This window comes from Salmo trutta, chromosome 15 (genome assembly GCF_901001165.1).
Source record: "Salmo trutta chromosome 15, fSalTru1.1, whole genome shotgun sequence".
NCBI classification, from domain to species: domain Eukaryota; kingdom Metazoa; phylum Chordata; class Actinopteri; order Salmoniformes; family Salmonidae; genus Salmo; species Salmo trutta.
This window is the reverse complement of record NC_042971.1, coordinates 25,431,847-25,446,888: the sequence shown is the minus strand read 5'-3', so window position 1 is coordinate 25,446,888 and position 15,042 is coordinate 25,431,847. Positions and strand designations below refer to the sequence as shown.

Sequence of the window (15,042 nt, the reverse complement as noted above, 5' to 3'; positions counted from 1 at the left end):
ATTGGAGATGCTTAATGTGAGTCTGGAAGGAGAGTTTACAGTCTAAACAGACACCTAGGTATTTGTAGTTGTCCACATATTCTAAGTCAGAACCGTCCATAGTAGTGATGCTAGTCGGGTGGGCGGGTGCGGACAGCAATCGGTTGAAGAGCATGCACTTAGTTTTACTAGCATTTAAAAGCAGTTGGAGGCCACGGAAGGAGTGTTGTATGGCATTGAAGCTCGTTTGGAGGTTTGTTAGCACAGTGTCCAAAGAAGGGCCAGATGTATACAGAATGGTGTTGTCTGCATAGCGGTGGATCAGAGAATCACCAGCAGCAAGGGCGACATCATTGATATATACAAAGAAAAGAGTCATCACGAGAATTGAACCCCTTCCTTGTCACAACACAACTGATTGGTTCAAACGAATTAAGAAGGAAAGAAATTCCACAAATTAACTTTTAAGAAGGCACAACTGTTAATTGAAATGCATTCCAGGTGACTACCTCATGAAACTGGTTGAGAGAATGCCAAGAGTGTGCAAAGTTGTCATCAAGGCAAAGGGTGGCTACTTTCAAGAATCTCAAATATAAAATATATTTTGATTTGTTTAACACTTTTTTTGGTTACTACATGATTCCATATGTGTTATTTCATATTTTTGATGTCTTCACTATTATTCTACAATGTAGAAAATAGTTAAAATAAAGAAAACCCCTTGAATGAGTAGGTGTGTCCAAACGTTTGACTGGTACTGTATATACACACAGAAGGGTCAACTCAGTCCATGTAGTCATTTTGTTAGCTATTTAGTTAGCTATTTAGCAGTCTTATGGCTTGGGGCTAGAAGCTGTTGTTAATACATTGCATTCAATGGTAAAAGATGAGTGTCACAAGGTTGACACAAGTCAATACATCACAGTCAATGGGGAAAGATAAGTGTCAACCAATTGACACTTATATCAATACATTGCATTCTATGGAAACATATAGGTGTCATGGGGTTGATGATTATGTCAATACATTTGCAGTCAATAGTAAAAGACGAGTGTCAACCTATTGATGCTTATCTCAATACATTACGTGCAAAAATACAAATAAGACACAAGGGTCAACTCTGTCCGTGTAGCCATTTTGTTAGCTATTGTTAGCTGTAGCGCCACGTGATCAAGGGAGGTGCTATTGCCATTCCAAGCAATGATACAGCCAGTCAAGAAGCTCTCAATGGTACAGCTGTATAACGTTGAGGATTTGAAGGCCTATTTACGCACTCGCACGCGCACCTACTGTGAGCCCCGTTTCTCTTAATGCATTGTTTTAGATCGTCTGTTGTAACCACTTTGTCTGCCGCTGTTTGATATAGAGGCCTGCTGTGAGTTACTGTGTTCCATTCAACTTCAGCACTGAAACTAACTGCACTCTGATCTGGCCTAGCATAAGCACAGTATGTGGGGGGCTGAGGAATCAGTTGAAAAGTGCTATACACACAAACACACACACACACACACACACTTCCTCGTGAACACGCATCTGTACACTCACACATGCGCGCACACACACACCATCTCACAGCTGCTTTACCTCTCACTCTGACCACCACTCTCCTTCCTAACATACCTCCCTCATTTATCTTATCATAAAGAAAGAGTCCTGAACTCCCACAGGTTAAAATACTCTCTCTTATTCATGTTTTCTCAGTTATGTGTGTACTTGGTTGCAATAGGCACTTAACATAAGTCAATGGACTCCCCTTTTTGAAAATCAAAGCAAGTGTCTTTATTTCATGGTGGATAAATGAAAGACTCCATTTTGAACCATCCAACATTTCTCCAGCCCCATCCCTCAGCTTAAAACCAAACCAAGTGACCTTTGACTGATAAACAAATTCAGGATTGTGGCTTTAAATATAGAACTAAGTTTCCAAAACGTGTAGTAGGCGGATGCCATTTCTCATTTCTTCCCTATGACACGTCTGATACGTTGTATGTATATGTATGTATATTTTATATCCATTACAGTGTGTTCACACAATGTGCTATCCCAAGTGAGAACGTTCATGCTTCTCTGTTTTCCCTGCCTCTGAAGCTCAGCAGTGTAGCGCTGTGCCCATTATGGCTAATTATTTATTGTAGCCATAGGCGATGTGCAAGAGAGTGTGCCTCCTCAAATCAAGCATCGCCATTGTTATTCTCGAAATGGAGCTTCGGAGGGGGAAAAGTCCCAGTTGAAAACCCCACCAATCATTCTAAGATAGAAGTAGATGGATTTGCGCTTAGTCAAGTTGTCGTAATCAAGCCCCTTGTCTAGTGTGGAGTGGAAACAGGGCTTGTTTTGTTGTTATTGTTGGTATATCATCACAGTACAGTGCCTTCAGAAAGTATTCATACCCCTTGACTTATTCCACATTGGTTGTGTTACAGCCTGTCATGACGTGCCCTTGGGTTAGGATCATAGCCCCCCCCTATTCAATTCAAGGGGCTGTATTGGCATGGGGAAACATATGTTAACATTGCCAAAGCAAGTGAAGTAGATAATATACAAAAGTGAAATAAACAATAAAATGAACAGTAAACATTACACTCACAGAAGTTCCAGGGTAATAAATACATTACAAATGTCCTATTATGAATATATACAGTGTTGTAACGATGTGCAAATGGGGCAGTAGGTAGCCTAGTGGTTACAGCGTTGGGCAAGTAACCAAAAGGTTGCTAGATCGAATCCCTGAGCTGAGAAGGTAAAAATCTGTCGTCCTGCCCCTGAACAAGGCAATGAACCCACTGTTCCTAGACCACCATAGTAAATAAGAATTTGTTCTTAACTGACTTGCCTAGTTAAATAAAGGCTAAATAAAAAAAAATGGTTGAAGTACAAAAGGTAAAATAACTAAACAGAAATGTGGGTTGTATTTACAATGGTGTTTGTTCTTCACTGGTTGCCCTTTTCTTGTGGGAACAGGTCACAAATCGTGCTGCTGTGATGTCACACTGTGGTATTTCACCAAATAGATATGGGAGTTTATCAAAATTGGATTTGTTTTCAAATTCTTTGTGGGTCTGTGTAATCTGAGGGAAATATGTGTCTCTAATATGGTCATACATTTGGCAGGAGGTTAGGAGGTGCACCTCAGTTTCCACCTCATTTTGTGGGCAGTGTGCACATAGCCTGTCTTCTCTTGAGAGCCAGAGAGGGTGGGGCTTAAGCTGCATCCCTTCTCACCCCACGGCCCTGTCGGAAGAAATGTGTGTTTTTTTGCCAATTTTAAACCACGCACTTGTTGTTTGTGTACATGGATTTTATAATGTCGTATGTTTTTCCCACAACACCACTTTCCATCAATTTGTATAGCAGACCCTCATGCCAAATTGACTCTTAAGGCTTTTTTTAAATCAACAAAGCATGATAAGACTTTGCCTTTGTTTTGGTTTGTTTGTTTGTCAATTAGGGTGTGCAGGGTGAATACGTGGTCTGTTGTACGATAATTTGGTAAAAAGCTAATTTAACATTTGCTCAGTACATTGTTTTCACTGAGGAAATGTTCAAGTCGTCTGCTGTTAATGATAATGCAGAGGATTTTCCCAAGGTTGCTGTTGATCCATATCCCACGGTAGTTATTGGGGTTAAATTTGTCTCCACTTTTGTGGATTTGGCTGATCAGTCCGTGGTTCCAAATATTGGGGAAGATGCCAGAGCTAAGAAGGATGTTAAAGAGTTTTAGTATAACCAATTGGAATTTGTTGTCTGTATATTTTATAATTTCATTGAGGATACCATCAACACCACAGGCCTTTTTGGGTTGGAGGGTTTTTATTTTGTCCTGTAGTTCATTAAAAGGTAATTGGAGAATCCAGTGGGTTCTGGTAGTCTTTAATAGTTGATTCTAAGATTTGTATTTGATCATGTATATGTTTTGCTGTTTGTTCTTTGTTATAGATCCAAAAAGATTGGAGAAGTGGTTTACCCATACATCTCCATTTTGGAAAGATAATTCTCGTGTTGTTTAGTGTTTTCCAATTTTCCCAGAAGTGGTTAATTGAGCTGATTTCTGATGTGCTGTTCCTTCTTTTTCCGTAGTGTATTTATGTATTGTTTTAGTGATTCACCATAGTGAATGCGTAGGCTCAGGTTTTCTGGGTCTCTATGTTTTTGGTTGGACAGGTTTCTCAATTTCTTTCTTAGGTTTTTGCATTCTTCATCAAACCATTTGTCATTGTTGTTCATTTTCTTCGGTTTTCTGTTTGACATTTTTAGATTTGATAGGGAAGCTGAGAGGTCAAATATAATGTTAAGATTTTATGCTGCCAGTTCCTTTGGCTTTGATGCCTCATGATTGAGGATTGCTCTGTTCAAGTAGACTGTGATTTTGCTGTGATCTGATAGGGGTGTCAGTGGGCTGACTGTGAACGCTCTGAGAGACTCTGGGTTGAGGTCAGTGATAAAGTAGTCTAGGTGAGGATACCATCAACACCACAGGCCTTTTTGGGTTGGAGGGTTCTACATGGAACTCAAAAGGGTTCTACCTGGAACCAAAAAGGGTTCTTCAAAGGGTTCTCCTATGGGGATAGCTGAAGAACCCTTTTAGGTTCTAGATAGCACATTTGTTTTTAGAGTGTAGACCAGTGACAAACTATCTCTATTTAATCCATTTTAAATTCAGACTGTATAACACAACAAATTATGGAAAAAGTCAAGGGTTGTGAATGCTTTCTGAAGGCACTGTACGTTGGCTTTGCTTGTTTTGATAGTGCATTTTTGTTGTATGTGTCTGTTTGTGCACAAGCCTACGGTGAGGTTACATAAGATGTGGGTATTACGCTGCCTTTCTTCACTAATTCAGCGCTTGCGTCAACCGTGAGAATGGGATTGAATCAATAGGAGCGCATGCCCCGGAGATAGCTACTGAGACAGAATATGGTGAAACATAGATTATGCCTTTTGCTGGTGTTTACTTTTGTTCGCTAGCTAGCTCTTCTTCTGCCCCACAGCCCAAAGCCCAAATGACAGACAGCAGGGGATGTCAGGTTTGACCTTGTTGACCTTTAGGGTTGGCATGTGGAGTCTCGTTTGACCCCTGGACATGACCCTCCGCGACCTCTGCCCTGGGTCTATTTTGCGAGTGATTTATGTCCCACTGTGCGAAGAGCGAGGGTGGCAGGGAGAAGGGGTCGATCGAGGAGGATGAAAGCTTGTGGTACACTTAGAAAAAAAGGTTCTCAAAGGGTTCTTCGGCTGTCCCCATAGCAGAACCCTTTTTGTTCCAGGTAGAACTATTTTAGAACAAGCAAAAGGGTTCTACCTGGAATCAAAAAGTGTTCTTCAAAGGGTTCCCCATGGAGACAGCCGAAGAACCATTTTAGGTTCTAGATAGCATCTTTTTTTTTCTAAGAATGTACACACTTCAGAAATAGAGCAACCATCCTGAATTAAACACAGGTAACCGAACAAATTGGTTATAGTTTTTCTGTTAGACTAACTTCTCTAGGTGGGTCGATAATGAATGCTGAGATTTTGCTCCTTGAAAGTCTATTGGTTTGATTAATTGAAAGGAAATGGGAGCAGAGGTAATGAGGATACTACCCAAGGCACTATGTATGTGCTCTGCCAGACCTCTCTCGCTTTTCCTTTTACTTCCTCCTCTCTGTAAATGTACCTCCCTCCATCTCTCTACTCTCTCGCTCTCTTTTTTGCCTCCTCCTCTCGCTGACCTCTCTCTGACCTCTCACTCCCCCAAACTCTCTTCTTTCTTTCAATTCAATTTAAGGGGCTTTATTGGCATGAGAAACATATGTTTACATTGCCAAAGCAAGTGAAATAGATGATAAACAAAAGTGAAATGAACAACACAAAATTAACAGTAGAATTTACTCTCACAACAGTTCCAAAAGAATAAAGACATTTCAAATGTCATATTAAGTCTATATACAGTGTTGTAATGATGTGCAAATAGTTAAAGTATGAAAAGGTAAAGTAAATAAACATAAATATAGTGGTGTTTGCGCTTCACTGGTTGCCCTTTTCTTGTGGCAACAGGTCACAAATCTTGCTGCTGTGATTGCACACTGTGGTATTTCACCCAACAGATATGGGAGTTTATCAAAATTGGATTTGTTTTCAAATTCTTTGTGGGTCTGTGTAATCTGAGCGAAATATGTGTCTCTAATATGGTCATACTTTTGGCAGGAAGTTAGGAAGTGCAGCTCAGTTTTCACCTCATTTTGTGGGCAGTGTGCACATAGCCTGTCTTCTCTTGAGAGCCAGGTCTGCCTTCGGCAGCCTTTCTCAATAGCAAGGCTATGCTCACTGAGTCTGTACATAGTCAAAGATTTCCTTAATTGTGGGTCAGTCACAGTGGTCAGGTATTCTGCCACTGTGTACTCTCTGTTTAGGGCCAAATAGCATTCTAGTTGGCTCTGTTTTTTTGTTAATTCTATCCAATGTGTCAAGTATTTATCTTTTGGTTGGGTCTAATTCTGTTGCTGTCCTGGGGCTCTGTGGGGTCTGTTTGTGTTTGTGAACAGAGCCCCAGGACCAGCTCTCTCTCTCTCACACACACACACACACACACACACACACACACACACACACACACACACACACACCACCTCTCTCCTTTCTCTCTACTCCCTGGCTTTCAATACATTTCTTTCCACCCTCCCTCCCTCCCTTCCCCTCCTCTCAATCTCCAATTGAGAGTGAAAGGGAAATAAGAGAGGGGGATCAGGCAGGGAGATGAGAAATCAATTAGGCACCACAAGGGCAAAGGTTACATCATTACACATTCAGTCCCTCCGTGCAAAATGAGCCAATAGCTGGTGGTGTGATCAATAGCAATCAAGAGGTTGCTGTATGTGTGTGTTTGGGTACGTGCGTGGGTGTGATAGGTGTCATGGAGGAGAGATTGGGAGGATATAGTGGGGGGGGTTTCTCCCCTATTTCCCATTTTATTATTATTGTCTTTCAAATACATAATTTTTACAAGGTCCTTGATCAAGAAGTGACCCCCCCAACTTCCAGATTTGTGTCTTAGTTTAAGATGTACGTGACTGAGTTGGATAGAGAGGCAGAGTGGGATCCTCTATATGCTCCTCCAGCAGCCTATATATGGTAGCCAATTAGCATATAGAAGAGCAGGCTCCAATGATCCTATACTTTTGGCAAGGACACAGAGGCCAATGAGAATTCAACTAGCCAGTGCTAACTAGCTGCAAATTACACTGGGTCACATTCTTGTAAGTAGAGCTTTAAAAAAACGATCCTAGTCCTATTAGCTGCAGTGGCTCGTGCTCGGGTCAGCATCGCAACGATAATATGAGGAAGCAAGTTTGTAATAGCATGGATTTTCGACATGAACAGTTTTTTCTCGAGAGGGCTTCAAAACACGAGCCCATGAAAACAGATGCAATAAGTGAAGAAATTGTAATTGGAGAAACCGTGCACAAGTCAAATATCGTCGCTGTAGCGACATGAAAGTGATGCTCAGTTCTATCACTGCACCGACCAGTACTCATTCTGTAAAGCTCTTTATCAATGTTAAATGTGGTGGTGCATCTGCCTACATGGAGTTTCTCAATGAAGACAAGTGTGTACAAGAAATTGTCAAGTGTGTCCTAGAAATCCACACACACAAAGCACCCTCATTGCATCTCTGTTATCCGTCAATGCTTTGTCCTCTTTCTGACATTTCAGCCCTTTGAGCTGGTTTGAGCTGGTTTGGGTGTCAAAGTGGTGATTTTAAACAGAGGTGTGTGTGTGTGTGTGTGTGTGTGTGTGCCCGTAGTGTTTGTGTTATATAGAAAGGGATGAACTGTTATCACACAGTGTTTTGGTGGGCCCCTAAGAATTACACACGTGCACAGTGTCAGTGGTGACAGCTTGGTGGACATACACAGTGCATGCAGACCTGACACACACTCACATTAAGAAAGGGTCACTCACACACGTAGACACACACACATCCTGACTTAGAGAAATGAGTTAACACACAGTCCAGCAGAAATAAAAACATGCACATCTTTTTAGATATTCTAACATACTCTTCCCTCTCTCTACAGTGCCCCCTCAGATCGTTGTTCGACCCCGGGACCAGATCACAGCCCAGGGTCGCACCGTAACCTTCCTCTGTGGTACCAAGGGCAACCCTCCACCCGCTGTGTTCTGGCAGAAAGAAGGCAGCCAGGTAAGACACACACCATGGAATATTGTATCAGGTCAGGTCACAGTTGTTCTGTATACACCAATATGACCACTCCACTGTGGAAACTGGTGTTCAGTCAGCATGGTTTTGGCACAAAATGGCTTCCATGGATACAGATAAGTAAAAAGTTGATGGTGGATACAGTTACCACACATACTATAAACCTCCTTATGAAAACTGGTACAATATAAACACAATTCATTGGAATCATTAAAACATGGTTTAAAAATTGCCATGCGACCACCAACCTGGTTCGATTCCAGGCTGTATCACAACCGGCCGTAATTGGGAGTCCCATAGGGCGACGCACAACGTCGTTAGGTTTTGGCTGGGGTAGGCCGTCATTCTAAATAAGAATGTGTTCTTAACTGACTTGCCTAGTTAAATAAAGGTTATCCTAAGGAGAACCTTATCTAGTTTATCTGTCATGTTCTTGGCTCTGCTAGCGTTGAATGTCGCTATCAGGCTCTGCTTTCTCTCAGTTGAGCGCAGTCCCTGGGCAAGTCACACTGAGAAACACACACATTGAATGAATTGTTGGATAGTATTTTAACTCAGCAGCTATACTCTTCCTGGGGTCCACAAAAGATGGCGTATATGGCGTCATGTCTGATTAAAAACATAAACGCACACACACACACACACACACACACACACACACACACACACACACACACACACACACACACACACACACACACACACACACACACACACACACACACACACACACACACGTGAACTCTAGTGTCTGTGGTGTAATGTGCAATCCCCTTGATATATTACACTTTAGAGCAGATCTCACCAGGAGTATATAGGCTCCTTAGGCATCGGAGAGAGTATGTGTGTGTGTGTGTGTCACTGTTAGAATCCAGAGGGTTCTGTGAAGCATCAACATGCTGAAAGGCCTGGTGGGAGTGTGTGCATGGGAGCCTGTAGCACCGCTCTTAGGGACAGATGAGGGGGAGAGATGGAGAGAGAGAGATGAAGAGGGCGAAGGTGGAAAGAGGGAGTGAGGGGTTGGTTGGTATAGCTAGAGAGTGGGAGATGTCGAAACAGAGAGTTGCCAATGAGAAAGAGGGTAGGGGAATGGGAAAAGTAGATGAAAGCAGAAGGAAAGAGCGAAGGATTGTATGTGGGAGTACTGTATAGGAGGTGCAGAGAGAGAGAGGGAAAGAGGGAGGGAGAGAGAGAGCGCCCCCCTTTGTAGCCCTGCCAGGGCTGTGTTAGATAACACCAAACTGCCTGGCTCTAAATAGCACAAGACCCATGGAGAGCATAACTGAGGGCTTCTCTTTGGTCTAACTGTCTCTGGGCAGTGAAATGATTCCCTCTATCCCTCTGTGCCCTTCTCCTCCCTCTTTCTATCCCTCCCTCTATTCCTCTGTGACCCTCTTCTCCCTCTATCACTCCCTCTAAGCATCACTGTGAACCCCTCCCTTTCTCCCTCCTTCTCTGCCTCTCTCCATCGCACACACAATTATACCTTCACCCTTGACCTCTAGCCACGGGCTCTCCACCGATCAGCTCTAAGCCTCTTCGAGGACAGAGTCAAAGAGCATCGCACTCTTGGAACCCCGCGAAATTCACATTGGAGGCAGCGAAAACCACACACACATACAGTACCAGTCAAAGGTTTGGACACACCTATTCATTCAAGGGTTTTTCTTTAGTTGTAAAATGTTCTACATTGTAGAATAAGTGAAGACATCAAAACTATGAAATAACACATATGGAATCATGCAGTAACCAAAAAAGTGCTAAACACTGAGATTCTTCAAAGTAGCCACCCTTTGCCTTAATGACAGCTTTACACACTCTTGGCATTCTCTCAACTAGCTTCATGAGGTAGTCACCTGGAATACATTTCAATTAATAGGTGTGCGTGGTTAAAAGTACATTTGTGGAATTTCAGGTCAGCCAAGGTCAGTCAATCCGGAAATTTTAAAGTTCAGTTGCAAAAACCATCGAGTGATGCTGAAACTGGCTCTCATGAAGACCGCCACAAGAAAGGAAGACCCAGAGTTACCTATGGTGCAGAGGATAAGTTCATTAGAGTTACCAGCTTCAGAAATTGCAGCCCAAATAAATACACAGAGTTCAAGTAACAGACACATCTCAACATCAACTGTTCAGAGGAGACTGCTTGAATCAGGACTTTGTGGTCAAATTCCTGCAAAGAAACCACTACTAAAGGACACCAATAACAAGAAGAGATTTACTTGGGTTAAGAAACATGAGCAATGGACATTAAACCGGTGGAAATCTGTCCTTTGGTCTTTTGAGTCCAAATTTGAGATTTTTGGTTCCAACTTCTGTGTCTTTGTGAGACGCAGAGTAGGTAAATGAATGATCTCCGCATGTGTAGTTCCCACCGTGAAGCATGGAGGAGGAGGTGTGATGGTGATTTAGAATTCAAGGCACACTTAGCCAGCATGGCTACCACAGCATTCTGCAACGATACACCATCACATCTGGTTTGTGCTTAGTGGGACTATCATTTGTTTTTCTACAGGACAATGGCCCAACACACCTCCAAGCTGTGCAAGGGCTATTTGACAAAGAAGGAGAGTGATGGAGTGCTGCATCAGATGACCTGGCCTCCACAATCACCCGACCTCAACCCAATGGAGATGGTTTGGGATGAGTTGGACCGCAAAGTGAAGGAAAAGCAGCCAACAAGTGCTCAGCATATGTGGGAACTCCTTCAAGACTGTTGGAAAAGCATTCCAGGTTAATCTGGTTGAGAGAATGCCAAGCGCGTGCAAAAGGTGGCTACTTTGAAGAATATAAAATATATTTTCAGTTGTTTAACACTTTTTTCCCCACTAATCTACAATGTAGAAAATAGTCAAAATAAAGAAAAACCCTTGAATGAGTAGGTGTGTCCAAACTTTTGACTGGTAGTGTATTACACTGCATGCATGTAACAAACACACACACACACACACATACAGTGCCTTCAGAAAGTATTCACACCCCTTGACTTTTTCCACATTTTGTTGTGTTACAGTCTGCATTTAAAATGGATTAATTAGAGTTTTTGTGTCACTGGCCTTCACATAATACCCCATAATGTGAAATTGCAATTATGTTTTCAGAAATGTTTACAAATTCATTAAACATTTCAAGCTGAAATGTCTTGAGTCAACAAGTATTCAACCTCTTTGTTATGGCAAGACTAAATGAGTTCAGTATAAAACATTTGCTTGTCACATAATACATTGCATGGATTCTCTCTGTGTGCAATAATAATGTTTAACATGATTTGTGTATGACTACGTCATCTCTGTACCCCACACATACAATTATCTGTAAGGTCCCTCATTCGAGCAGTGAATTTCAAACAAAGATTCAACAACAAAGACCAGGGAGTTTTTCCAAAACCTCGCAAAGAAGGGCACCTATTGGTGGATCGGTAAAAATAAAAAAAGCAGACATTGAATATCCCTTTGAGCAAGGTGAAGTTATTAATTACACTTTAGATGGTGTATCAATACACCCAATCACTACAAAGATACAGGCGTTCTTCCTAACTCAGTTGCCGGAGAGGAAAGAAACCACTCAAGGATTTCACCATGAGGCCAACGGTGACTTTAAAACAGTTAGAGTTTAACGGCTGTGATAGGAAAAAATTGAGGACGGATCAACAACTTTTTAGTTACTCCACAATACGAACCTAAATGACAGAGTGAAAAGAAGGTAGCTTGTACAAATTACAGTAAGAAATCATGATATTCTTTACCTGTGCTGACCAGTTTCAGCCTACCAGATGTGTGACATGGTGTTGTGATGTTTTATCCCCCCTGTGCTGACTGGTTTCAGCCTACCTGTTATGTGGTGTTGTGTCATTTCCTGCCTCCCCAGATCCTGCTGTTCCCCATCCAGGAAGCTGCCCAGTCCGGCCGATACTCTGTGTCTCTGAGCGGGGAGCTGACCATCACAGACGTCCTCAGTGAGGACTCGGGATACTACATCTGTCAGGCCATCTCTGTGGCCGGGAGCATCCTCACCAAGGCCCTGCTGGAGGTTGAGAGTGGTGAGTATCTGTGGGAGAAACACAAACAAACACACACACACACTCACAGATCTGTCGTAAATATATTGAAAAAGTGTTCAGGGACAGATGAATGTACACACAAATGATCGCACATAAACATGCAAGTGAAGATACACAAATATATCTGTTGTATATCAACGTGCTCATACACACAAGTCAGGGACAGACACACACACACACTCAGTCACAGCACATACACTGAGTGCTCTACGCATACATTTTTATTTTATTAATTTAACTTTTATTTAACTAGACAAGTCAGTTAAGAACAACATCTTATTTACAATGATGGCCTACCAAAAGGCCTCCTGCGGGGATGGGGGCTGGGATTAAAAATACAAAAATAAAAAATAAATATAGGACAAAACACACATCACGACAAGAGAGACAACACTACATAAAGAGAGACCTAAGACAACAACATAGGAAGGCAGCAACACATGACAACACAGCATGGTAGCAACACAACATGACAACAACATGGTAGCAACACAATATGGTAGCAGCACAAAACATGGTACAAATATTATTTGGCACAGACAACAGCACAAAGGGCAAGAAGGTAGAGACAACAATACATCACACAAATCAGCCACAACTGTCAGTAAGAGTGTCCATGATTGAGTCTTTGAATGAAGAGATTGAGATAAAACTGTCCAGTTTAAGTGTTTTTTTGCAGCTTGTTCCAGTCGCCAGCTGCAGCGATCTGAAAAGGTGCAACTCAATATTAGGAAGGTGTTCCTAATGTTTGGTATACTCAGTGTATCTACAGATAGCCCATAGATTCTAGGCAGATGTTTATGTTGACTTACCTCAAATGATTTGCTTTGGAACACAGAATGTGTGGAGGCAAAGGCATTGTGCTTCGGTGCATGTGAGGCTATACAGTAATGACTGTCTCGTTAAAGATTGGATTCCCACAGTGCCGTAAACACAAGTCATGCCAAAGCATCCAAAACATCCTCAATGAGTGTGCGTGTCTGTGTGTCTTTCAATTTGTATGCCTGTGTGTGTGCCTTTGCGTGTGTGTGCCTTGGCGTGTGTGTGCCTTTGCGTGTGTGTGTGTGATTGCACACTAACCTCTAACGACAGAAACCTAGTTTCTCTAGAGCAGTGGTTCCCAAACTTTTTATAGTCCCGTACCCCTTAAAACATTCAACCTCCAGCTGCGTACCCTCTCTAACACCAGGGTCAGCGCACTCTCAAATGTTATTTTTTTGCCATCATTGTAAGCCTGCCACACACACACTATACAATACATTTATTAAACATAAGAATGAGTGTGAGTTTTTGTCACAACCCGGCTCGTGAGAAGCGACAAAGTGCTCTTATGGGACCAGGGCACAAATAATAATATAATAATCAATAATTTTACTTACTTTATTTAACCGTCTTACACATAAAACCTTATTTGTTCATCAAAAATGGTGAATAACTCACCACAGGTTAATGAGAAGGGTGTGCTTGAAAGGATGCATAAAACTCTGCAATGTTGTGTTGTATTGGAGAGAGTCTCAGTCTTAAATTATTTTCCACAGACAGTTTGTGCCTGTATTTAGTTTTCATGCTAATGCGGGCTGAGAATCCACTCTCACATACTGTAGGTACGTGGTTACAAAGGGCATCAGTGTCTTAACAGCGCGATTTGCCAAGACAGGATACTTTGAGCGCAGCCCAATCCAGAAATCTGGCAGTGGCTTCTGATTAAATTCAATTTTCACAGAACCACTTGTTGCAATTTCGATGAGGCTCTCTTGTTCAGATATCGGTAAGTGGACTGGAGGCACGGCATGAAAGGGATAACGAATCCAGTTGTTTGTGTCATCCGTTTCGGGAAAGTACCTGCATAATTGCGCACCCAACTCACTCAGGTGCTTCTCTATATCACATTTGACATTGAGTTCATTCGCACACAAAAAAATCATACAATGATGGAAAGACCTGTGTGTTGTCCTTGTTAATGCAGACAGAGAAGAACTCCAACTTAATCATAGCCTCAATTTTGTCCCGCACATTGAATATAGTTGCGGAGAGACACTGTAATCCTAGATTCAGATCATTCAGGCGAGAAAAAGCATCACCCAGATAAAGCAGTCGTGTAAGAAACTCGTCATCTTGCAAGCGGTCAGACAAGTGAAAATTATGGTCAGTAAAGAGAACTTTAAGGTCTTCTCTCAATTAAAAACAATGTGTCAATACTTTGCCCCTTGATAACCAGTGCAGTATGTTGTAAAAGCGTTACATGGTCGCTGCCCATATCATTGCATAGTGCAGAAAATACACAATAGTTTTTTTAAATGTATTTTTATTTCACCTTTATTTAACCAGGTAGGCCAGTTGAGAATAAGTTCTCATTTAAACTGCGACCTGGCCAAGATAAAGCAAAGCAGTGCGACAAAAACAACACAGAGTTACACATGGGATAAACAATCGTACAGTCAATACAGTCAATAAGGAGGTAAGGCAATAAACAGGCCAATAGTGGCGAAGTAATTACAATTTAGAAATTTACACTGGAGTGATTTATGTGCAGATGAGGATGTGCAGGTAGAAACACTGGTGTGTAGAAGAGCAAAAAAACAAAAACAAATATGGTAATGAGTTAGGTAGGTGGTTGGATGGGCTATTTACAGATGGGCTGTGTACAGCTGCAGTGATCAGTAAGCTACTCTGACAGCTGACGCTTAAAGTTAGTGAGGGAGATATACCATTGAAGTTGGAAGTTTACATACACTTAGGTTGGAGTCATTAAAACTCATTTTTCAACCACTCCACAAATTTCTTGTTAACAGACTATAGTTTTGGC

At 41.9% G+C, this 15,042-nt stretch overlaps 1 protein-coding gene across 5 annotated transcripts in view; it reads left to right on the top strand.

Annotated features, from left to right (window-relative positions):
- Positions 1-15,042, top strand: part of LOC115148681 (roundabout homolog 3) — a 304,721-nt gene that overhangs the window by 250,586 nt on the left and 39,093 nt on the right. For all 5 annotated transcript variants that reach the window (XM_029690781.1, XM_029690782.1, XM_029690784.1 and 2 more), the window contains 2 exons: positions 8,034-8,158; positions 12,044-12,215. In XM_029690781.1, coding sequence (XP_029546641.1) covers positions 8,034-8,158; positions 12,044-12,215 — 297 coding nt within the window. The remainder of the gene's footprint in view (positions 1-8,033; positions 8,159-12,043; positions 12,216-15,042) is intronic.